Source organism: Vigna umbellata, chromosome 1, assembly GCF_029865625.1.
Source record: "Vigna umbellata cultivar VRB3 chromosome 1, Vumbellata_1.0, whole genome shotgun sequence".
Taxonomy (NCBI): domain Eukaryota; kingdom Viridiplantae; phylum Streptophyta; class Magnoliopsida; order Fabales; family Fabaceae; genus Vigna; species Vigna umbellata.
The window spans coordinates 103,131,514-103,157,905 of NC_142165.1; the positions used below are offsets into that span (position 1 = coordinate 103,131,514).

The 26,392-nt window shown below is 27.8% G+C and overlaps 2 protein-coding genes across 2 annotated transcripts; one reads left to right on the forward strand and one right to left on the reverse strand.

Annotated features, from left to right (window-relative positions):
• Nucleotides 1–1,742: 1,742 nt before the first annotated feature.
• LOC124842991 (putative 1-deoxy-D-xylulose-5-phosphate synthase 2, chloroplastic) lies at nucleotides 1,743–5,533 on the reverse strand. Its single transcript, XM_047319609.2, has 10 exons — nucleotides 5,291–5,533; nucleotides 5,015–5,200; nucleotides 4,638–4,802; nucleotides 4,405–4,555; nucleotides 3,841–4,112; nucleotides 3,415–3,685; nucleotides 2,980–3,287; nucleotides 2,573–2,854; nucleotides 2,193–2,477; nucleotides 1,743–2,106 (listed from the first exon to the last, which is right to left on the reverse strand). Exons 1-10 carry the CDS (start codon nucleotides 5,408–5,410, stop codon nucleotides 1,948–1,950), a joined length of 2,199 nt encoding a protein of 732 aa, XP_047175565.2. The 5' UTR covers nucleotides 5,411–5,533; the 3' UTR covers nucleotides 1,743–1,947.
• A 12,904-nt stretch (nucleotides 5,534–18,437) lies between these two features.
• Nucleotides 18,438–21,253, forward strand: LOC148207017 (uncharacterized). The gene is made up of 2 exons (XM_088109363.1): nucleotides 18,438–18,498; nucleotides 19,995–21,253. Exons 1-2 carry the CDS (start codon nucleotides 18,438–18,440, stop codon nucleotides 21,251–21,253), a joined length of 1,320 nt encoding a protein of 439 aa, XP_087965489.1.
• Nucleotides 21,254–26,392: the final 5,139 nt, after the last annotated feature.

Consider the following 26,392-nt stretch of genomic DNA (forward strand, 5'->3'; position numbering starts at 1 on the left):
ATTTATATTTAGATACTTTCAAATACGAATACTCTAATATTCAATTCGTTTATAAAGGATACTAAAATACTCATTACACTCGTAATTCACATCTAATAAATATTTAAGGAAATAACTGTTCATTGTAGATTTGATCCGTGATACTCACATACGGGTTTTTTCTTTTTCACCTTAATTAGAATACCGATGAAAGTTTTTATTGTTACTTGTGTTGCGTACATGTAAGTGAGGTTCAATACATTAAAATAGTAGAGATAGTTGTAGATAAAAAATCATTGTAGTGCAGGAAATTGAAATAACATTTTATGAATCTGAGTTATTGAATTAGTTTGGGACAAAAAAATAGTCCAAATGTAGCATTAGTTTGGAAGATCACTGAGAGATCACTTCTTTCCTACCCTTAAGGCCCAAGTCTTCCCGGTTGTTGTTCCTTCCACATTCACCACAATTTTGCTGATTGAAATATCTCCAAAAGTCAGCCTGTACACCCAACTCAACTAGTTCATGATCCATGACCATATTTAATTAGATAGTCAAAAGTTGGTGGCTTTAGGCCATATGGGTTGAATTTCAGTACTCAATTGAAGGGATTGAGAGGTTGTTGAAATGTATAGAACGAAGATTTTTTAATAAAAGTCTTTTTTCGATTTTGATATTGAATTAGAATCTAAGTCAATTTTATATTGTAAAATAAGATTTATACTTATTTATATATCTTTTAAAATAATTTTATTTTTTAGTTGATGGAGAACTATAATCTATTTTAAAAAAATTTGTTAATTGCATTATAGATTTTAATAATTGTTATATATTGATTACATAAATATAACAAACAATATACATATGAGATTATCAATACACTAATTAAACAATTATAACAAAATACATTTGACAAATCATTTTATAAGTTGATTAGATGATATAAAAAATTTATTAGACGAGTTTAGAAATTCATTGATTAGATAAGTAAAGAAAAAATAATTAGATAAGTTTAGCAATATACTTTAGATGTATTATTCATATATTAATTAGATGTATCTAGCATTATACATTAAACAAATCTTTTTTGTACACAAATTAGACAAATATATTAATTAGACAAATACATTAGAATAATTTGTTTATTTATAAATTAATTGAATATTGTAATACACATTAGACAAGTTTATTCGTATACTAATTAAATTGTTAGGATACAAGCAAAGTTTCATATAGAATAAAGTAAGAGATGGATATGAGTTTATATACACATAAATACTTTCCTTAATAAGAGGTTTTTTGGAGTGGTACCAAAAATAAATAGGATGATTTTGTTCATACACTAATCAGACAACTATAACAAAAATCATTAAATGAATAACTTCATAAATTGATTAAATGATTTAACAATGAGTATAATCTACACATCCTTTATATTTGTAGAGTTTAGTTTATACTTTTTCACATGTTTTATCCTTTATATTTATACAAACTATACTATGTATATTTTTAGATACATATTGACTTTCTAAACCTATAAATAGTTTTTTTAATTTCATTTTAATCAAAATTTAATTATAAACTTAAAAATATTTATTATTATTTTTCTCAACTCTAAATTTCTCTTAATAAACACACAAACAAACATTAATTCATAATTAAGTACGCGTTTAAAACTAATTTCCTAAAAAAAATTCAAAAGTGAACCGATAGGTGCTTTGTAGTGTCCCTTAATCATTAAAATATAGATTCAATAAATCTTACGGAAAATAGAGAATAATAGTTAACACTTACACTCCATTTTTAGCTATTAAAGAAAACATATTATAATTACTATCACAATTGGACAAAATATATCCTTTATTTACACCAAAGCATGATAATCACTTTATTGTGATACTGTTGGGGATATGATAGCTACCAATGTACAGGTATTTAAGGGAGACAACCCACAACTTGTGTTAAGATTCATATCTGTAGGCTGAGAAGCAAACGACTATCCCAATTCACATTGGTTAATGACAAAGCAGTTGCTGCAATGTGGTTTGAACTCAGCCCTGCCATTGCAATTTGATCTTTCTGAGATCCATGGTTTATATACATGTCAGGCAATGTCATCGCTCGCCACTGTATCATATCAAAAACACATTGCTTAATCAATACACCATACACCATCCATCTGCATACGAAGAAGAGCAGAAAAAAAGCCTCACCTTGAGATTACCATCAAGAAGTCCATTTAATCCCAGAAAATGTGAAACATGAGAACCAAATCCTCCCACAGATCCCTCTTCCACTGTGATAAGAATCTCATGCTCTCTCGCCAGTTGTCTCATCAAATCTCCATCCAGAGGCTTACAAAATCGTGCATCAACCACAGTTGTTGAGATTCCATGAGCTTCAAGAACCTTAGCCGCTTCCATGCAACTCTGAACCATCGTTCCATAACCAACAAGAGCCACTCTACTTCCCTCCTTTAACACCCTTCCTTTGCCCACCTACATTTCATTTCTCAATCAGAAAAAAACCAAGCAATCTGGGGAGAAAAAACAAGATAGTTTATGAGACTAAAAGGACTAGTTGAAATAAGCACCTCCAGTGGTGTGCCCTTATTGTTGGGAGGAAGAACGGAACCTACACCATTCCCTCTTGGGTATCTAAAGCAACTTGGCCTATCATCTATGGCCGCAGCAGTGGCTATCATGTGCATCAGTTCGGTCTCATCCGACGGAGCCATGACCACCATGTTTGGCAAACAAGCCATGAATGTTGTGTCAAATGCCCCACAATGAGTTGGACCATCTGCACCAACTAACCCAGCTCTGTCCAAAGCAAATCTAACAGGAAGCTTTTGAAGGTCCACATCATGTGCTACCTGCATGGACCACAAGGAAAAAATGTCAAAGGGTTGATTCCACCAATAATTTCGAGCATGCAAACAACTTAAATAAAGATTAAAAGATAGTTGGATCAGTTGTACAAAGTAAAACGAGTCCTGACCTGATCATAACCTCTTTGTAGGAAGGAAGAGTAAATTGCGCAAAAGGGTTTACAACCCTCAGCAGCTAGGCCAGCGGCAAAGGTTACGGCGTGTTGTTCTGCTATCCCAACATCGAAACATCTTTCAGGAAAACGCTTTTGAAACAGGTTAAGCCCTGTACCCCCTCCCATTGCAGCATGGATTGCAACTATTTTCTCATCAACTTCAGCTTCTGCTATTAAAGACTCGGCAAAATACTGTGTGTAAGACAGCGTGCTAGTCTTGGATTTCAACTGCTTCCCTGACTTGGGATCAAATTTCACAACACCTACACAAATAAATAATAAAACACATCACGCCAATTGCACAGTGTAAATGTTACGGAGGACGCAGTGAAGTACAATTGATTCATAATTTCGAAAGAATAGAATAAATTTATGTAGTAACTAAATTACCGTGCATCTTGTCCGCAGCAACTTCAGCTGGACGATAACCTTTCCCTTTCTCGGTGATTACATGAATGAGAACAGGTCCAAGTGTTGGCATGCCCTTGACACTTTTCAGGATGTGTACAAGGTCTTCCATGTCATGCCCATCTACTGGGCCTATGTAGAAGAGCCCAAGCTCTTCAAATAAACAAGCACCAGCTCCCCCTATCATCCCTCTAACGTAGGAATCCAATTGAGATGCAAATTGACGTGCTTGGCTTTCAATTTGCTTCGTGCTCTGTTCAATTCTCACTAAATATTAGTCCTTGTACAAGTAGAATTATCTGCCTGATGTTATATCTTGCTTACAATTTTTTTAACATAATTATTATATATTTAGCTATTTCTATTATAATATCGCCCGTGGCTAAAACATGTTTCATAATTCAATACCTTTGCCACTTCACGTAGTTGATGGAACTTAGGACTGGTGTGTAGCCTCGCGAGGGCTTTACTAAGAGCTCCAACTGGTGGTGCTGCACCATCAACGGTGGCAGTGGGAAGGGAAACTTGTTCATTTTCATTTAATATTATAATAAGATTGGTATCAAGAAAGCCAGCATTGTTCATTGCCTCGTAAGCTTGTCCACCTGTCATGGCTCCGTCACCAATCACCGAAATCACATGGTTATCGCTTCCATTCAAGTCTCTAGCCACTGCCATCCCTGAAAAGCACGTGACAATTCATCAATAAAAAAAATGAAAATTCATCGCTTTTAGTGGCCACAAATAAATATGGCTAACTATAATAAAGACAATACACATCAACTTCATGGATGTCTCACTCATACGCAAGCAATAATTCTTGCTTAACATCTCTTTCGCAGAATATTTTTATGATTACTCATGTTTAAATAAACTGTACATCTTTTAACACATGTTTAAAATTATAGACGCACGAACTAAGTATCTTAATAATCAATTATACCGAATGAAAGTGTTATATATCTTTGTTACCTAAGCCAGCCGAAATGCTAGTTGAACTATGACCAGCACCAAAAGCATCATGGACACTCTCATCCCTCTTGGGAAATCCTGCAAGGCCACCAGTTTGTCTAATTGTGTGCATTTTGGATCTCCTTCCGGTTAAAATCTTATGAGCATAGGTCTGCCAATCCACCAAATTGTTCACTGGTTAGACACATGAAAACTATGATATATCATAAATACCAATTATTTTGGGTGCCCACCTGATGACCAACGTCCCAAATGATCTTATCTTGGGGAGTGTCGAATACATGATGAAGTGCCACAGTTAACTCTGCCACGCCTAAGCTTGAACTTAAATGCCCTCCGGTCTTTGACACCGTGTAAACAATCTCTTCCCGGAGTTCATCCGCCAGCTCTTCAAGTTCCTGAATTATGATATAATTGTACAATTACATATCGTACTCAAATACAAATATCAAGAGTAAATAGTTTCATTATTTAAGCACTGGATGATGACATTGTAATAATACTACTCTCAAAAAAACTGGAAAAGAAATGAGCAAGAGTAAAGATGGGAGCAAGCAGAAGGAGGAAATTAATTAAGTCGAAGTCCAAGTTAATTATACTTGTGCATTACCTGAATGGATAGATTTTTCATGTGGATTGGATAATTAACGGTGTCCAGTACTGGCGTTGATGGCTTCTCTCCCGAGAAATTCAGAGATCTCCTCAACGGTTGATTTGGTTGGTAGGTTTTCTTCACCACTGTGTTGTCAACCTCGTCACAAACATTGTCTCCTCCAGCAGCTATCACTTGGTTTATCTGAAAATGAAAATGAAATAGCAATCAGTGTTACCACCCTAGACTTCACCTTTCGAAATTTAATGATGCTAAAATGTTAATTAACCATACTCTTTGTGGAATGGTGACTGAGATTTTGGTGGTGATGTTTGAAATAGTTGGGGAGCCGCAGTGTTTATCATGAGAATGTAAGAAAGGGAGGAAACTAGTCCCAAGAACAAAGGAAGGCATGTTATAAGTTGGTTGAGTGGTAAAATGTGGAGAGTGGAGAGAAATGTTTCGTTATGTGGTGAGGAGAGAAAAAATGGCACACAATTAGAGAGGCGCTCCTTGGTGGTGCTTGGGAAGTTGTGGTCTTGCAGTGTCGTCGATGGAATGAACAATTTATAGATACATCATAAATTCATAACAGTTTCAAGTTGCACATTTTGCATGCGGCAAATTATTGAATTATTAGTGGTCCCTCATTTATCACCAACCAAACCCATCTTCACTAACACAAAGAATGATGAAATCAGTAATACATATTTGTGTTTTTTTAGCGAACAAAATATCCATTTAATGTTATTTTATTACTTCTAGTAGAGATGAAGTTCATATACCTTCATCAAAGCATAACTAAATATTATTAATTATTTTATTTCAAATTTTAATGAGTGTAAAAGAATTTGAGTGTTAAAATATCATTATATATATATATATATATATATATATATATATATATATATATATATATACACACACACACCACACACACAAGGGACAGTGGTTAATTTTGTTGATTTGTAAATGTAAGAATCTATTTATTAAAATACTTTTAGTAAACTTTTAGTTGCTCTGTCACTATTAATTGTGTTACTATTCTTTGATGCCCTGTAAGTTGGAGGTATTTTTGGAATTTTGAGTGCAACATTTTAATGTGTAATTGATGGCTTAAAAAGGAATTGAGACAACCTCGGTTGAATATATATTAACCCAAAAGGAGCAATCATGTAAACATTTTCCTTCAACTCTCGTGTAAAAAAGACATTATTTATGTCTAGTTATTGCAATTCACGGCTAGTGTTCTAACATTAGAAGGGATGGTATTTAAAGTAAGAATAAAAGAAATAAATAAATAAAAGTCTAAAAATACAACAAATTCAAATATATTTATAAAGTTGTTTATCAGATCATAAGCTTTCTTTTAAATTCAAGATTGTTAATATTCAAACAATTTCGCATTTTTATAATTATAAAAGAAAGTGTTTAAAATGAGTGAAAAATGAATTAATGTTTTAATTCCTTTAAGTACAATATAAAGTAAAATCATTTTTCATTTTTTGAAAAAATTATCAAATTTCAAAAATCTTTGTCTTCTCTTTAGGTTTATGATATAGTTGTTTTTCATTTTCTCTTTCGTAAACTATTGTGCAGAAGACAACAAAGTTTAAGTAAACCGTTTTTTTTATTCATGTTTTTTCCCCTCAATTCTCAAGTTCTCGTTTATTTTTTCCTGTATGGATTGAGTTTGATTTCACATATGTTTGGTTTGATGTGAAAAGTTGAATCTACGTATTAACGAGTTTGCAGTGATGTGTTTACTTCTTAAACGAGACTTCATATGATCAAGTTATAAAGCATTTCTGGCTCTTTTTTACAATATTTACTTTAAAACAAGTAGCTTCAAAGTGAGAAAATTTAATTTAAGATTTACTTTTGAATTTGTTAACAGTTGAGAAATTTTGTTAAACTCTTAATTGAACCATAGGTTCACCATGAAGGATATGAATTTTTTTTTATTGATGAGCTAGATGATATTGTTTGTTTTGATTTAAATTTACTTTTGTTTTAAAATAAATAAATATGTTGAGTTCTTATGTTGGATGGTACTTGAGTAGAAATAGACAATTTACACAAATTTGAGCAAAAACAAGTTTGTTTCTAAGTAAAATGGATGTGATTTTGATTTGATTTAATAAAATTAAGTTTTTTTTTTCAATTTACTTAAGTTATTAATTAATTATTATCTTGATTGTTTAAGCTATGATCATTGAAGCAATGTTCAAGAGGTGGCATGGAGTGGACTCAGACATTCAAGCCATAATTTGAGTGAAAAAAAAGTTAACTATTATTCTTTAAGAGTTTGGTAGTTCAAATATCCATAGAATTTGAACATTTGAACTAAGAAAAATCAATGTATTTTTTCCTTTTTCATATTAATATCACTTAAGGTAAAGTTGTCAAAACAAGTTACTTGGTTTGATTTGACCCGATCCACCAAAGGTTGTTCACTTAATGAGTCAACCCAATTCGGCTTATTTATTAACGAGTCAAAAAAATTAGAACTTATGGGTTAAATGGGTTGACTCATGGGTTGACTTAACTTTCTTTTTCACTCTCTTTCTTTTTCACTCTCTTCTTCTAAGATTCTTATAACATGTTACTTTGATTGATCAAATTGAAATAGTAATATTTGGACCAATTGATATAAAAAAGGATTTTGCATAGACAGAATAAAGATTTGAGTTGCAACATTTTTTATTTCATTGAATAATTAATTTATTTCATTTCATTAAAAAAAATAGGTGAGTTGGTGAGCCGGCTCACCACAGGGTTCAACCTAGACAAATTGGGTTCATAGTAAGTCGGGTCAAAATTAACTCGCATTAAAATTTCACATTTTTTTTTCAATCAAATTCGACTCGAACCCATTATGTGTCAAATTAACTCACAGTTTCAACCCATTTTGATACTACTAACTTAAGGAATATTTTTTTTTCAAACATTGTAAAAATGTTTTCAATAAATTACATCACTTAAACAATCAATATAATGTCTGAGGGAGAAAGATATTAAAAGAATTTTCTTTCCTTTCTATTAAAAATATTTCTATTGATTTTATGACTATGTGAATAAGATATATAATAAATATAAAGATGAAAAATAATGTAATATGAAGATTTATATAATTGATTTTGGGTTTTAATTAAACTACATTAGTTTACTTTGTTTATTTTTATTATAGTTATGATGGTATCTTTTTATAAAATTTAATGATAGAGATAAACCAATCACATCATAAGTATCATAAGATATTTATATTTATATTTTTTATATTACATGTTTTGTTTACATAATGTTTTGAGATAGTGAATTTAAAACACACAAAACAAGTTTCATACATATTTGTAATTAACATAATAAGTAATTTTAATTTCTCAATGGGATCAAAGTTGTATTAATAAAGTGTGTCGAAACAAAAAATTTTATTTTTAAACAAGTGATTAGAAGAATTTATGGTACGTATATACTTTAAAACCAAAGAACGAGTACAAGTCTGGACAGGAAAAAGGTAGTAGATGTAATATGTGTTTTTTTACATGTTCTGAATAAGTAAAAGGAAAATTTTATTAGAAAAGTACTTATACGATGCATGCATCGAAGATAATGTGCAAGTTGAAGTATTTGTTGTGTAGTGGTTAACCCGCATTTTGTATGCATGCTAGGACATATATTAATGTTCACTAGAAGTCGTTGGACCACGGAGCCCACGTGTTTAATATTATAACAAATTATTAAAAGGAGTCTATTATCTTCCCGCTAAATAATAATGTCACACGTAAATAATTAAAATGTGATATTTTTAATAAGAATATAAAAATTTAAACATCTCTTTTAAACAATTTAGTCATAAATCTTTTTCTTTATCAAATATTACATAAATCAAAAATTTAAAATTAATTCTAAAATTAAAAAATCTAAAAGTTATTATTCTATGATATTTTTTATTTATTATAAATCATTACTTCATTCATATCGTCTCAATAGTTCGGATTCAACGTAATACTTAAAGATGTATATTAAACATAAAAAAATCAATTTAAAGCTATGAATCGAGAATTGAACCTAAATTCGAATTGTTTTCAATTTAAATTTTATTTATAGATAATATTGTATGGAAAATTTGATAAGTCATTATTATCTATATAATCTTTATTTTGGTTCTATTATAGAAATTTATTATCTTTATAATTTTTATTTTAATTATTCTCCTGTTTTTAAAAAATTAAAACGAGTTATAACTGTTTTATCTAACTCTAACCGCTAATGAATAAAACTATTTTAATCTAAGTATTTTCTACTGCATTTTTTAAGTCAAGAAGATTCTTATTCTTTGTATTTGTCTTCTATGGAAGACACTAAAGTTTTTTACCGGAATAGTATATATATCATTATCACTACCACAATCTCTTTTGTTACCATGATCAATATTTATATGGTTAGTATCATTAGTGTCACTATGGTAATAAAAATATAATTGTAGCCACAACAATTATTATAGTAGTTATAATAATTATAGTTAAAATTTAGGTTTAACTCGTAAATTTTATAATTTTAGTAGTATTTTTTATTCAAATCTCATTATGTAATATAATCGTTTGAATCGTCAAACAAAATGTAAAATTCTATAAATCGCCATTTTTTTTTAAATTATTCATTGTATCGCATGTTTATCTGTTAAAGGATTTAGTTTAATTAAATTGAACCTAAATCTAATTAAAAATGTTTTTTAATGTACCCTACTACTTCTTTCCTGAAAGAATTTCAATTAAAACAAAGCTCAATTAAATTACCTGTACCTTACAAGTATCCCTTTTCTTCACTTGCATTCATGTTCCAGTTAAGTATAAAATTAACAACTTCAACGTAAGTCTTCTACTATTGATTATATATATATATATATATATATATATATATATAATTTACAATTTGTATTATGATCTACCAATTACAACTTTATTTGTAATGTGTGAAGAAAAGAAGTTATAATATTTATATCATTATTGTATAAAGGGAATTCATCCTTTTCTTGTTCACATTTGGCTTTCCCATTTTACCATTAACTTCTTTTAAAACTAAATTATTTCGTTTACCAACTTTACCCTTTAAGTGATCTTTTTAAAAATTTAGTTGTTTTTTATTTGACCGTTTTTTAAAAAAAAAATTTAACCATTTTTTAAAACTAAAATAACTATCTATAATAAAAAAATTACCTATAAAACAAATAAAAACTATCTTTTATTTATGTTTACATTTATAATTATAATTTTATTAGTTTTTTATCATAAAAAAAATGACACACATGTAACACATGTATTTTCACTAGTAATAATATAAATAATAAGATAATGATGAGAAGGAAAGATAACTTTCAACTTCCAACTTCTTGAACGTGCAACACCATATTTCTCCTTCATCTTTCTCACTCATTTCACTCTTTCATCTTCATCTGTTTTTAAAACCCAATCACACTATAAAGACATTGTAACTTTAAGGAACGTTAGACTTAACATTTTTCAATATAGAATAAATTTCTATTTACTCTATAAAATCTTTCTTATAGTTTTATCATATCTGAATCTACTACATACCGAATTTTGGTTTTATTCAGACACTTTAATACAGGTCTCTAATTGGGAGTAGCTCAATTTTTTAAGCTTAGAAACTAGTTTGAAAACAAGTTGTTTTATATAGGTAAGGAAATAAAATAAGGATTCTAAAATAAAATTGTTTTAAGGTTATAGTAACATTGAAATGTATGTGATGAAAATTTATGGAGTTTGATTTAATTGTTTGGTTTATGTTTTGAATGTGATTCATTGCTTATTTAAGTAAGAATTGGTGATTTGATCTATTTTTATTATGGAATGATGAGGAGTAGAGTTGTAAAAGGGGTAGGAAATTGTATTTTGATGGCATAATTGTTGGGTTACTTTATTGAGTTGTTTTTCTTGTGTTGAATTGAGTGTTTGGGAGCAACTTTTATAAATAAATGGGACTTGGTAAAATGAATAGTTTATGTTTGGTGTGTTTCAAATTGGTGCATTAGTTTATTTGATAGGTTTTGAAAATGAAAGAGCCTATGTGGCATAGAAAAGCCTTTAAATAACTTAGATATATTCAATGAACCAATTTTAAAACGCACTAAAATTCTTATATGTTTGCTATAACATTGGATAGAATTAGAGAACCGTCAAACGCCACCTTAGAAAAGGATTCCAAAGGACTTCAAGAGTTGGAGTGGTAAACCAGGGTGAGGTCTCACTAGGTGGAAATTAAAGAGAAGTACCTTTGAATCACTCAATATGGGATGATGTATGTATAGACTCAATATGAAAGAATTAAATCAAATTGAAGTCATAAAAAGATAATGAGTTTTGTGTGAATGATGTGTATGTAATGGATCTTAGGGAGGGAGTATTACTTTGTTGTGAAGTGATGGTAACTAGTGTATTGAGAGAAGATTTTGTGGGAATATTATAATGGCTTGACTAGTATCAAATTTAAAGAGAGAATGATTTCCAATGGTGAGAGTTGAATGAGATTTTTATACTTTAGATATTAGTTTGAAAAGGACTAGACTCACATACATATAAATTTAGCCACCATAAAGGAATTGAGGATCCTAATTTTCAAATATATATATATATATATATATATATATATAGTTATAACTCTTCTGAGAAAGGGGAAGACATGACATGTGTCTTTAAGTAACTTAATATACTTGACTTTTGAAAACAAAATTATGTGTGGTTCATATAGTTTCTATTTCGGATAAAACATTGAGATCCCTTACTTAAAACACTCAAAGATCATGAAAACCAGATGAACTTCTTGATGTTGTCCAAGCCGTGTAGGAGGCTACATGCAGAAAACACTCTGACGCCCGAGTCAGTAACTTTGCATAATAATATTGTAATAAAGTGAATAATCATAATTTCATCTCTTACCTCTCCTACATATGTTTATAAATAATATATTGAGCTTATCATTATGTCTGACTTATTTATTACCAATAAATGACATTATTTCTATTAATTGTCAATTAATAACTATTATTCTCGTTAACTGCTCGTTTATAGTTGTTACTACTCGGATTAATTATCAATTAATGACTGTTCTGAACCGATTGATCATTTTCTTGCTGGATTGTGGACTACTTAGTCCTTGAGCGACGAGATGATCATACAATACAATTTATTATACTAGTTTTGATGTATTACATCTTATATAAAACCCAAAATTTTGTTTTTTCAATTTTTTTTATTATCTTTTGCGGTATATTAGAAATTGTTATAAATTACGGTATATATATATATATATATATATATATATATATATATATATATATATATTCCAAAAGGTTTCTTTCTCTAACGTGATAGATCTGCAACCGTTTCTCTAAATAAGTATCCCTCCTTGGGATGGAGGCTGACCAACAAATCCAACAAACAGTGGCGTGTAGAAGAATCCCACCCCTGCGGAATAGAAGTTTGTTATAACTTTTATCCCTTTGCAATTTAAATGATATAGTACAAGTGACTATCTTAATACGTGAATTTTAAAATTAAAAGTGATTATAGTCGGACATACCACACCATTATTCACTCAATCTCTTCAGCTATTCTTATTGTTAACACTTTATAAAAAAAAAAACATGTGCGATTTTTAGGTAAATCTGGAGAATACGTTTAAATCTTAAATAGATGAAAATAATTCCAAAATTTTGTAGGACATATATATTAATTGATGTATTTAATTATTTATTGTCCGAATATAATAATTTATCGTGTTATGGCGTGTGATAGTTATTTGTGATGCACGTGAATTGCAAGAGAACAGCTGTATTATCATTGTTGGCAGTAGGTCGTGTCGTGTGGTGTCGTTGAACACCTTGACAGTAACACGAACGTGGGGAGCTATAAAAAGAAATGGAGTGGGAAGTTTCCCAGTATTGTGGCAGCGACTCTCCAATGAGGGTACTTCAGAACTAACTTGTCATTCATGGTCAATAGGATGCGCTGCTAGATAAAAATATTCTAGCAGGGCATAGAAAACTTTAGAACATAATATATTTTTACAATAAATAATAATGCAACAATCAGATAATTAATATTTTAATTATATCTGTTAAACTAAAGTAAAATTTTCAAGCAGGTATTTTTTAGTAAAAAATATCAAAATATATTTTGTTAAGTTTTACTATCTACCAAATTAAAAAGAAAATAAACGATAAAAATTTAATTAAAAGTTTAAGACTATAAAATGAAAAATTAATTAAAATTATTCAAAATTTATAAATTTGAAGCTTAATTGAGGTATTTTTATAAATAAATTAAAAAATCATGATTAATTGTAAGAGAGAATAATTGAAAAACATATTCACAAGTAAATCTATGAATAAACTAACTTTAATTTATACAGATTTATTTTTTAAGTGTTTTCTTAATATTTAAAAATATTATTATATGTTAAGAGGAATAATTTTAAGAAGTAGATTTTAAGATTAAATCAATTTTACAAAATTAACATGTAAAGTAAGGTTCACACTATATTATGAATTAATTTTATTTATAGTTAATGTTGGATTTTCAATCCACTCATACCATGTAGAGACATATATATTTCTTTGTAACTATAAATTAAAGATAGTCTAATAATAATATTAATAGTGAAACAATATACCAACAAACAACAAATTTGTTATGATAAATTCTAATTTATGACTATGATACCATATATGAAGAAATACATTTAAAATTTAACTTAACCTTACAAAATCGATTTATAAAATAAGATTTGCATCTACTTTTATTTATATATATATATATATATATATATATATATATATATATATATATATATATATATATATATATATATTTATTGTAAATTGATTTTATTTTTGATTGCTGTGAAACTGTTAACAATAAAATATGAAAAGAAATGTAGTAATGAACAATAAAATATAAGAAAGAAAATGTGGTAATGTGATCATAGATTCTTTGACGAAATTTTTGTTATTTGAGTGTTAATATATCTTTGTTAATTTTTTTATTCTTATATACTGTATATATGCTTGATTTAGTAAGATGATTATAGAAAACAAAAAAAATCTTGATTTACTCAATCTCAAACAAAAATATATACAAAAGAAACATAAATAGTAGCAACTCGTGTTTATATATTGGTAATGCTACTTTTTTTTATAAAATAAATCATATTTTATATATATATATATATATATATATATATATATATATATATATATATATATGTTTTGAATATGAAATAAAACATATTGGGAAGGAAGATACTTAATTGTTGGTGTCAATTTAATTGGTAGCTTGTGCTATTATAAGGCTTTTAAACATATTCATCAAATATGGTCCCAGCACCTTCTATCTTACATGTACAAGTAATTTTGTTGTCTTTTTGTTGTCTATAATACAATGAGAACAGTGTCGTTAAATGTGAACAAGTCTTGAAATTTGTGGAGATATTTTAGAGATTTTACCGTTTTTCTTATATTTCATGATGTGCATACATCTCTGTGTTAGATGCTGTACATGTTGTAAATTTCTTGTTGACAAAGGATGAGAGAGACTCTCAATGGAGAGTAAGTCAGAGGTCAATATTCTTGGGCAACTTAGGAGTATATGTATAAATCTGATATATAAGGTAGATCATACAAACTTCTATATTTCTCATGTAAATATAAAGGACACTCATTGTGTATATAAACTTGTTAATTATGGAGTTACGAATAGATGTAATAGATTGTACAATTTTACGCCATATTTAGATATAATTTTTGTCAACAATAAGTTACTCTATGTATTTATAGGTTTAATGCAACGAGAGTAACGCAGTTAAAATCCAAAATTATGATTAAGATAATAAATGACTCAAAATTATAAACCAGTTTTATATATATATATATATATATATATATATATATATATATATATATATATATATTCAGTTGGTATATTTTAATAATGTGTAGTGGATTTTAGTAGACAAAAATACCCTCATATGTTATGGATTCTAAATTTTAAAGTTAAAGGTATTTGAATAATTTTAATTCTCAAAACTAAAAAAGTAAGGTATATGAAAATTATTCAAATACCTTGACCTTAAAACTTAGAATCCATAATATATAAGGGTATTTTTGTTTATTAAAATCCGGTACACATTGCTAAAATGTACCAGCTGAAAAAAGACCATACATAAGTTAACAAACCCATATATATATATATATATATATATATATATATATATATATATATATATATATATATATATATATATATATATATATATATATATATATATATATATATATATAATATTATGATGTTTGACATGTTTTAAATGATTGACTTGAATTGATGTGTGTAGGTAGAATGATAAGATGCACAATAATAAGTTTGTATACTTTATTGTGTTTAAAATGAATTTACATAGTGCACTTAATGGTTAACAAATAATCACTCGAATAAATGAAAAGATAAAATAAACTAGGTTTATATTTTAGAATTATTAACTGTCGTGTTTTTTTTTTCTTTTAATTTTCAAGAGCTAAAACCAACAATTATAATCGAACTGATAGAGATATATTCGATCAAATTCCAAAGGTTTAGTGATGATTGAATTGGTTATTGAGATCTTTAATCTTCCATTCTTTTATTATTCCCTAATATATTTAAATATTGCTTAAAAGCAAAAAATTGTAGTTATAAGTTCTAAATCAATAATGAAAGTAATGTATAAAGAAATAATATTGATGTATTTAACATTCTCTTCCCTTACGTTTTATATCGGCCTCTAATCTAGTAGAAATTATGGAGATGTGTATAGACATTCATTTATCGCGTTCATTAAAGGAAAAAAAAATATTACTCTTAAAACGCAATTACATAAATCCAGACACCTCATCATGAATTATAAATTTGGATGTCTTATTATTTAATTTTTTTTCTTCTTATCTTAACTTTGATAAGGATAAATAAATAAATGAGATTGTAAGAGGATGACAATGGAGTATGTACATTCATTATTTAATCCTCCTCGTAAAATGAAAATTCATCTTTATTTTTATATTTAACGAGGTTGAAATTTTGGTCTTATTTTCATTTTTATAAAAAACAGAAATTATAATTGTATAAATATATAAAATTATCAGGCAATAATCTATCGAATAAATATAAAAAAGTAACAATGGTTAAACGTATTGAAGTAATTTAAAACTAAAACAAATACAAAAGTTGAAGACATGAATAGGTGCCTGTCCATTTCCCTCTCAATATCTAATTTAAAAAAAAATAGATATTGCTTACGTTGATATTTAATTTAGAAATAAAATGTTAATTTTATCCACATTTTATCAATGTTGAATGGATTCATTTAATATCTGAAATGGTTAACAATGAGAAAAGCAAAAATCACATAACCACAAGTTACAACTTGCAGCAAAACTTAAAGGGAAGAATACGCCGAGAAGGAGAGTCATTTGGAGCCATATTTTAGTTGCAGAAAAGTTTCAAGAGTCACTCTGGTGGTTCCACGACGAGCTCAACAAATTTTGGAACTTAGTTTTTTAAAAAAAATTTATAGCAATAATTTGCACGTTAGATTTGTCGCTGCACACTTCCCCATGACACGACACAGGAAAAAAAACATTTGTAGTAGTTTATTTTTAAAAGCTAAATGCCGAAGATAACCAAGCTATTGCCAGTTTTAAGCAGAGAAAACAAAAACAGAGGAAGAGAAAGTAAAGAAAAGAAAAGAATATAATGAAATGGAAGTTGTTTGGTTTTACAAAAACTAAATTAAAATTTATTATATTTATTATTGTTATTATTATTATTACATATTGTTATTATTGTTGCACATGCAGTGACATTATTCGAGCCATGCCAAGACATTGAAAATTTAAAAATGGTCCTCCATAATCAATGATGGAGTATGGTAATGGATTATCGGAGCCAATAACGTAATAAATATGTTGATATTTTTGGTGTAATCATTTGCAATTTTTTTAAGAAAAAAAAAACAAGCTTAACTCAATTCATGAATTGATCCGCACCATATATAAGGTGGAGTTAAACTGAGTTTATATATAAATTATTTTGTAAAATATGTATACTAAAGTTTTAAAAGGTTTAATTGGGCTTATGAATTTTCTATAATTTTTAATTAGGTCTTTAAAATTAAAGTCGTCTATAATTTTCGTAGTTGTATTTTTGAAGTTTGTAGTAGTAAACTAATGAAGAGTGAATTACAATTTATACGCTGAGCGTGTTTATTAATGAAGTTGTTTTTTTTCTGATATTTGTACAACAATATTGTATTCTAATATTATTATTATTTTAGTACAGCAGCTTTCAGAAGAAAATATTCGATTTGAAAGTTTGTCTTTTAAGTGGTAAGAAACGAACCCTCAATGATGCATTTCCAATAAATGTACTTCTTCTTCTTCCACTCAGAGACGGAGGCACGTTCTGGGAATGGGGTTGGCCCATGATTTTTTGTTTTCTTTAAAAAACAACGTGCGTCTCTCTCTCTATATATATATATATATATATATATCATGAATTTTAATTTTTAAGGTTAAGAATATTTTAATAATTTTTATTATTAAAACTTAAAAAAAAAAAAAAAACCCGAAATCTTTATTCAGATCTCTCGTTCCTCTCAACCATTTTTTTTTCATCTCTCATTCCAATTTTTTCTGTCATCCTATTGTAACTCCAATTGAAAAAAATCAGAAATATTTACTATTAAATAATTTGTCTTTGTAAAGAGTTGAGTCTTGACATATTCACCTTTCAAGATCTCTTGAATTTCATCATCTTCGCTAACCTCTCTAATTTCATTATCTTCACTAACCTCTCTAATTTCATCATTTTCACTAACCTCTCTAATTTTATCATCTGTATATGTTGAATTATCATTTCTAAAAAATCACTCCAGGCCAATCACCGATTCTTTTGGATGTCATTATGCTTGTGAAAATTAGATAAAATTAGATAAGACAAAAATTATAAAATGAAAACTCACTATAAAATCATTTTTTGTAAAAAATTATTTAACGAGTGTTTCTGATTTTTTTTCAGGCCAATTACCAATTATTTTGATGTCATTATGCTTGTGAAAATTAGATAAAATTAGATAAGACAAAAATTATAAAATGAAAACTCATTATAAAATCATTTTTTGTAAGAAATTGTTTAACAACGAGTATTTCTGATTTTTTTTCAAGTCAATTACCAATTTCTTTATGCTTGTGAAAATTATATAAAATTATATAAGACAAAAATTATAAAATGAAAACTCATTATAAAATGAAAACTCATTATAAAATCTTTTTATGTAAGATTGTTTAAGAGCTAGAGTTTCTGATTTTTTGTTCAGTTGGGGCTATTAGATGACAGAGAAAGGAGTGAGAGAGATAAAAAAGAAAGGGTGGAAAAGAACGAGGGAGGGAGGTGAGCAAGGATTTAGGGGTTTCTTTTTTTTTTAGTTTTGAGAATAAAAATTATTAAAATACCATTAACCTTAAAACTTATAATTCATAATATACAAGAATATTTTTGTTAGTAAACTAAGTTTTCTAAACATACGTCCACGTGTTAGCAAACCTCTATATATATATAATAACTTAATTTTTTCAAAGTCATATTTATCAAAGGATGATAAAAATTCATCCATATAAACGAAATTAAAAATAAAAAACTATAAATATAATAGAAAATAAAAATTTACTCAAAACAAACGTTTAATTGACTTAAATAGTTTTAAAATTTGTTATCTTCTGCATCCTGGTGTCTAAAATCTTAAAAAAAAAATAAGATTTTCTAAACATAGAGATAAAATAAATTAGACAAATAAATTTTAATTTATTTTATATTATATATAACCTTATAAATAAAAATATCAAAATAGTAAGAACGAGTTTTTACAAATATAATATAATAATTTTTAATGAAATTCTATTATTAACATACATAAATGTTAATGTTTATTAAAAATTAATGAAATTTTATTTATAAATATAAATTTAATTAAATTTGAAGTTTGGTAAATATTGATATTTTTAATTGTGTTCCTATTAAATTTCAAATTATTTTTTTTATCACCTACTCAAAGTTAGTTTTATATTCTTTAATTAAAATTTTATCACTTAAATTTTTTATTAATAAAGGAATACTTATTATATTGTTCTATCATCTTTTTTGTTTCTTTTATATATTAAAACATATAAAATATATTATTTTATTATTACTTTAAAATAATATTTCAATTAAATATTAATACTTACTCATCGGTTTATCTTAAAAACATGATTACTTATTCAAGATATTTGAAACAAATATCTTCAAGAAATGTTGATCCACATTTCAATATTTATATACATTTTATCCAATAAATATAGAAAATAAATAAATATAATTATTTAAACTCGATTATACTAAATATTTTTGACCTCTCAAATTCATTTGGGTTAAATATGTTTTTAGTCCCTGAACTATCAAGCGTTTTTATTTTTCGTCCCTATTTCAAACTTTTCACGATTAGATCCCTGTCCTTAAGGAAACCATTATTTTTGGTCCTCCAATACAAACGGCGTTAAAATTCAGGTGATGTGGCTAACGTATAGGCACGTGGGTTGACAGCTATCGTTTGTAACATTTGCCACGTGTTAAAACATTTTAAATGGAAATTGATTAGTGATTAAATGAGCTGACGGAGATAAGGGATTGGATCTTCTTAAGTGAATCAAAGACGAGGGTTGATAACTTTGTTTTATCTTGAACGTGAGTCGCGATTAGGGTTGATAACTTTGTTGCTCCAGTGTTCGTTTGCATTGTGTGTGTGAGGAAGGCGATTCGAAGAAGGTAATTTTGTTATTTTCGTTTATGTTTACTGTCACTCCATTGCTTATTGTGCATTGTGTGAGTAAAATGTGCATTTTACAATGTAGGATTAGCAATGGTTTTTCATTTTTCTCTGCATCACATGGGGAAGTTCGTGAAGAATAAGGGAATAGAATATGTGGGAGGAGAAATACATGTTATAAAAGGAATTGATCCGGACAGGTGGTCTTACTTTGAAGCAGTGGGATATGTTAAAGAATTCAAGTATGATGCAGAGTTCAAGCTATGGTGGAAGGGGGCAAAACAAAAGGCAATGAACAACCTGAGATTACTGAGTGATGACAGGGAAGCACTGTTCTTGGCTAACTATGTAGAGGCAAATAATGATGAGGTTGAAATCTATGTCCAACATCTACAACCTAGTCAGCCAGATGAAGTAAAGTTTTTGTGTTTTGGTGAAGAGGCAGTACAGGAGACGGAGGAAGAGGTAAATATGGAAGAAGAGGTGGAAGATATACATGCATATGTTGTTGAAGAAGATGCTATTGTGGATGAAGAAGTTGGTTATGTTGGTGAAGCAGATGGTTATGTGGATGAAGAAGATCATGCAGTGGATAAAGAAGTTGGTTATGTTGGTGAACTACATGCTTATGTGGCTGAAGAAGATGATGCAGTGGATAAAGAAGATGGTTATGTTGGTGAAGCACATGCATATGTGGCTGAAGAAGATGATGTAGTGGATAAAGAAGATGCTTATGTGGCTGAAGAAGATGATACAGTTGATAAAGAAGATGGTTATGTTGGTGAGGTGGAGGGGAATGTGGAAGTAGAAGATGTCCTAATGGATTACGAAGAAGAAGAGGGGAACGTTGAGGACGAATATGTACAGAGGGGTGAGGAAGAGGGCAATGTGGTTGAGGAAGAAGTGATGGAAAATGTGGATGATAGTGAAGAGAACAGAATGGAAAATGATGATGATGGGTTTGGGATGGAGGATCAGAGGGTGGAGGAAGAAAGAAGAAATATTAATCCTGTTTTAGAGAGGTGGAATACAATGAAAAAGAGGAAGAAAAGTGTGAGGAGAAGAAACGGTGGTGGTGAGGGGTCATTTATGGTTAACGAAGATGTTGGACACCATGAGCATGAGATAAATGAAGATTACAATACTGATGAATTGTCTTCAAATGTGGATAGTGATGAGGCTATTAGTGATAATAGGAGGAAGTTTCCAAAGTACAGAGCAGATGAAATGACTAAGAGTTTCAAATTTACATTGGGGATGGAGTTTAAGTCATTGAAAGATTTTAAAAGTGCCCTACAGGAGCATAGCGTATTAAATGGCAAAGAAGTGAAGTTTGTTAAATAACAACTATAATCACATAACAGAACACAACATTTTATTCAATTTAAAACTTGAAAGTACATCCACAACACAACATTACCAATCTAATTACAATTTATCTTCAGCACAAACATAAAACAAAACATCACTGTTAATGCCCATAATGACAATACAAACAAGACCAACATCATTTTGAACTTTTTTCTCTCTTGCTCTAATTTCCTCTTCAACTTGTCCTTCTTCTTCCTTAGATCCAAGACAACATTTTCATTACAGACTTCAACTTCTTCACTCCTCCTTTGTAAGCTTCCTTCAATTTTCGAGTCTCCTTCATCAACCCATTCAAAGTAGTTACAACTTGAATTACTCTGCAAAAGAAATTACAAATCACGAATACAAACTTCATCACAATAAGTAAAACATTTTCTCACTTACTGCCCAATTTCTACATCTATAAAACAGTCTCCCTTTGTTCTTCAATGTAGTTGCCTTCAACAGCAACAATCTTTCCCCACAACCACAATTTCTTGTAGCTAAGTCAGAGGAGGATCCACATGTTTGGGACATTCCAGAACCAATACTCCTTCGCGTGCAACCATTTCCTCCTCTGTCAGCTTCCATTTCCCTGATACAGTAATTTCCAAAGTAAATCAACTTCGACTACTCCCAACAAAAACCCTATATCCCAAATCCATCCATTCAGACGAAACGAAAGACGAAAATCAACTTACGTGACCATTTACGCCAATGTTGAAGAAGATGAAATCCAACCTTTTGCGGTTCACTGAAACCTTCTTCCCAGCTGAAATTATGTGCTTATCACCGAAACCTTTTGAAGAAGATGACCCTCGTCTTTGATTCACTTAAGAAGATCCAATCCCTTATCTCCGTCAGCTCATTTAATCACTAATCAATTTCCATTTAAAATGTTTTAACACGTGGCAAATGTTACAAACGATAGCTGTCATCCCACGTGCCTATACGTTAGCCACATCACCCGAATTTTAACGCCGTTTGTATTGGAGGACCAAAAATAATGGTTTCCTTAAGGACAGGGATCTAATCGTGAAAAGTTTGAAATAGGGACGAAAAATAAAAACGCTTGATAGTTCAGGGACTAAAAACATATTTAACCCAATTCATTTTTATATGATAACTAAGAATATATGTTTAACACGTTAAAAATATTTAATGTAATTACATTAAAAAAATTATATTTATTTATTTTAAAAGTTTTTTTTAATTTTGGACACAAAATTTTTTAATAATTTATGTAACTTCTTAAAATATACCGAATTTTAGTTAACAAAAATATTATATTCAAGAAAAAAGATATATTTTAAATATAATAGTATTTTAATAATTTTTATTTTAATTTAAAATAAAAATTTAAAAATTTATTTAAATATCTTTAACGTTAAAACTTGCATAGTATTTTTATTAACTAAAATTTAATATAAATTAAGTTACATAAATTAATAAACTTATATATATATATATATATATATATATATATATATATATATATGGAAGGAGAAGTCAGAGAAACTTTTTGATGTATAGATATAGTGAATTGTCTAAGTACATTAAACTATTATGAATATTTCTAATAAAGTGATATGTGTCTGATATTAATTTTTAGTGAAACTTGTTAGTACGTCTCTTTCAAAATGGATAATTATAGTTAATGTGTCTTCCTTAATTATTTCTCGAGGTAACAAAATAAGAAGTGATGAGATGTGATTCTCTAAATGCTTAAAATAAGCACAAAAAAAAGAATGTGATGTTTTAATTCTCTAATAAATAAAGTAGATGTCATATACGAGACATGTAGTGAAATATAGTTCTTTGATTAGGAAATAGATTTAAAAATTATAATATTATTATTTATAAATAAATATAAAAAATGAAATGATATTAGAAAACACGATAAATTATAAATGAAATTATTTATTATAAATTTCAATTACTTTACCTATTTATTGTTTTTCTTTAAATGGGCTCTTGTTAGATGTTACTGAAAATTTTATTAAAACAATAAAAAAAGTAAAAGAATCATGATGGACTATATAAAACCCGTAATAAAATAACATTATACATAACAAAAAATACCTATTATGAAGAAAAAACAAACTAAACAAATATTTAGTAAATCAATTCAACACTAAATAACTAAGTCATCAAACTTATCAACATAATACGGTATTTATCATTAGCTAACTTTCACATATTATGATATTTATCATTAGCTAACTCTCACATAAAACAATATGGTATTTTACTATGCCAAATAAAATATATTATCGACTTATTATCGAAAACTGTGCTGCTTTGGAGTAAATCAACTGATATACTAATTGAACAAAATCATAAATTCTTTCAATGTTCAAATTCAGTAAGCATAGACAAAAGAAAGATACTAAAAGTTGATAGAAAAATTAATTTATTTGTGTCATACATGTCCAGATATTACACATGTAGTGAATGTTGTTAGTCAATTTATCCATGACTTACAAAAACTTCATATGGATGTTGTTGAGAGGATTTTGAGATATTTGAAGTCCGTCTTTGAAAAAGGAATTTTGTTCACAAATAATGGAAACTTAAAGGTAGAAGGGTACACTGATGCAAATTAGACAGGTTCAAAAGATGATAAAAGATCTTTGGATACTTTACTTTTGTAAGAGAAAATCTTGTAACTTGGATGAGTAAAAAATAGCCTGTAATAGCAAGATTCTAGTGTTGAAGCAGAATTCAGAGACATGACACTAGGTACATGTGAACTTTTGTGGATTAAAAATGTGTTATCAGATTTAGGCTTTAAACCAAATGAAGCCATGAGTTTGTATTGTGATAATATTTTGGCTATAGCAATTGCTCACAATCCTATGCAACATGATAGAACAAAGCATGTGGAGATTGATAGACATTTAATCAAAGAGAAGCTTGTCAGAAATGCAGTTGGCTAATGTTCTTAACAAATGAGTGTCAAGAAGATTGTTTAATGAGTCTCTATTAATATTCATGCACCAACTTGAGTGAGGTGTTAAGATATGCCAAATATTCTATTAGGATGTTAAGATATGTCAAATATTCTATTAACGGATATTAGACAATTAAATATTATGTTAGTTATAATTTATATAATATTATAATTTATGCATATTTGTGCACCTATAGATGAAAAATTATAGGATTGTATATATACGGTTCTATTATTTGAAATAATAAATTAGTATTATTCTTTAAATCTTTTAATAATAATAACTCGAATTTAGACATTAATATTTTAACTTTAATTTAAATCTATTTTGGATGGTGTAAGTAGTAAATGAAATATCTTGGTATAATTGCATGGTAAAATTACATTTATGAGAATAAGCTAGAAAAAAAATGTATATTTAACCATATAATAGATGAAAAATATCTTATAAATGTAAATGAATTTTATGAACACGTAACAAACCGAACAATTAAAAGAGAAAAGGAAAAGAATAATATATATATATATATATATATATATATATATATATATATATATATATATATATATATATATATATATATAATTATTTAATAAATTATAGATATCCTAATAATTTAAATAAAGACGAGAGAGATAAAATGAAGACGAGATAACTATTAGGATAAATATTGAAATTACAACATGACAAATATATACATATTTATAATTATTTTCATACCGAATTGAAAAAAAATCAAATATTACTATTATCCATACACATACTCGTATTTAATCAAATTAATTTTTTTATTAAAATAATAACAAATTCAAACAACACTCATGAGAACAAGTTGATTTTTTATTCTCACATCAAGTAAAATTTTGACTGTAAAAAATATTTATCATATAAAATATTGAACCTATTTAAGGTAATCACAACTTTTGAAAAAGGAAGATAATAAGACATATATGACAATAATAAAAGGAAGATAAAATATCCATTAAATATTTTAGGCACGCAGGTGCGCGCGTACACACACATATATATATATTATTTCCATATATATTAAACAGTACAACGATTAATTAATTTGCTAATTTTCTTATATTATTATAAGCGATTAAGTGAAGTAAAATGTAAGAGCTTTATAGAGTTGTCAAAATGGTAATCTAGCTCGATCTAGTCTGGTCCACTTGATCATTTAGTGAGCTAACCAAACTCGGTTCACTAATTAGTAAGCTGAAAAATTCGAATCCACCACAAGTTAGTAGATTAAACGGATTGACTAACTACCTCGCTTAATTATAAGTTTTTTTAAAATATAAAAAATTATAATTTTTTTTAATTCAAATCTAAATAAGTTTCACTCTAAAATGATGTTAAACTCCAAAGACAATTCAAAATAAAAAAAAATGTATCATTCAATCCACGCACGTAAACCAAAAACAAGCATAATAAAGTTTTAATATTGATAATTTTTGTATCACTTGTCCATTTATAATATTAGAGTTAAATCTATAATATTTTTCTCTCTTGAAATATTTTTTTATCCCCATCTACAATATAATAAAAAAATGTTAATTAATAATATTGAAACACAAAATAATAAATAATTAAATTAAATTAGGTGGGTTAGTGAGCCAATCCGGTTTACCACGAGTTCATTCCGAATGAAATGGGTTCTAAGCAAACCGGGTTGAAAACTAACCCGCATAAAAAAATTATATCTTTTACAATCCCAATCCGACTCAAATCCGTGATGGACTGGATTGGCTCGCGGGTTACAGCTTATTTTGATAGCACTATCTTTATACGAGAGCCCAACCAAATTAATTAACTCTAGCGTATAATTTAAGAATTATACGTAATGATATTGGAAGTTAATTCTCCTTAAATTGTTTACATCTTCTTTCATACATACATACACATATAGCAATAGGCTCTACTATTTAGAATTGATATTCAAATTGTAAACTTATTTACATTTATATATTTTAATTTATTTTTATATTTAATATTTTTTTTAATTTTAGTGATTTTATTTAAATCTAAGACATAGTTGTTGATACTAAATTTTTTATTTTATTTTTATAATATAATACATAATTTTTAATTTTTATATCACTACTATATCATATGAGTATTTTGATTAGTTATAGATGATTTCATCAGTGTTAAATTAAAAACTTTGATTAGT

Coding starts and splice junctions, on each gene's coding strand:
- LOC124842991 (XM_047319609.2), bottom strand. CDS start 5,410: ATGCCTTCCTTTGTTCTTGGGACTAGTTTCCTCCCTTTCTTACATTCT. Junction 4,556..4,637: donor TTTGGGACGTTGGTCATCAG/GTGGGCACCCAA, acceptor GTGGATTGGCAG/ACCTATGCTCATAAGATTTT. Junction 3,288..3,414: donor TGCTGCGGACAAGATGCACG/GTAATTTAGTTA, acceptor TTATTTGTGTAG/GTGTTGTGAAATTTGATCCC.
- LOC148207017 (XM_088109363.1), top strand. CDS start 18,438: ATGACAGAGAAAGGAGTGAGAGAGATAAAAAAGAAAGGGTGGAAAAGA. Junction 18,499..19,994: donor GAAAAGAACGAGGGAGGGAG/GTGAGCAAGGAT, acceptor TTTACAATGTAG/GATTAGCAATGGTTTTTCAT.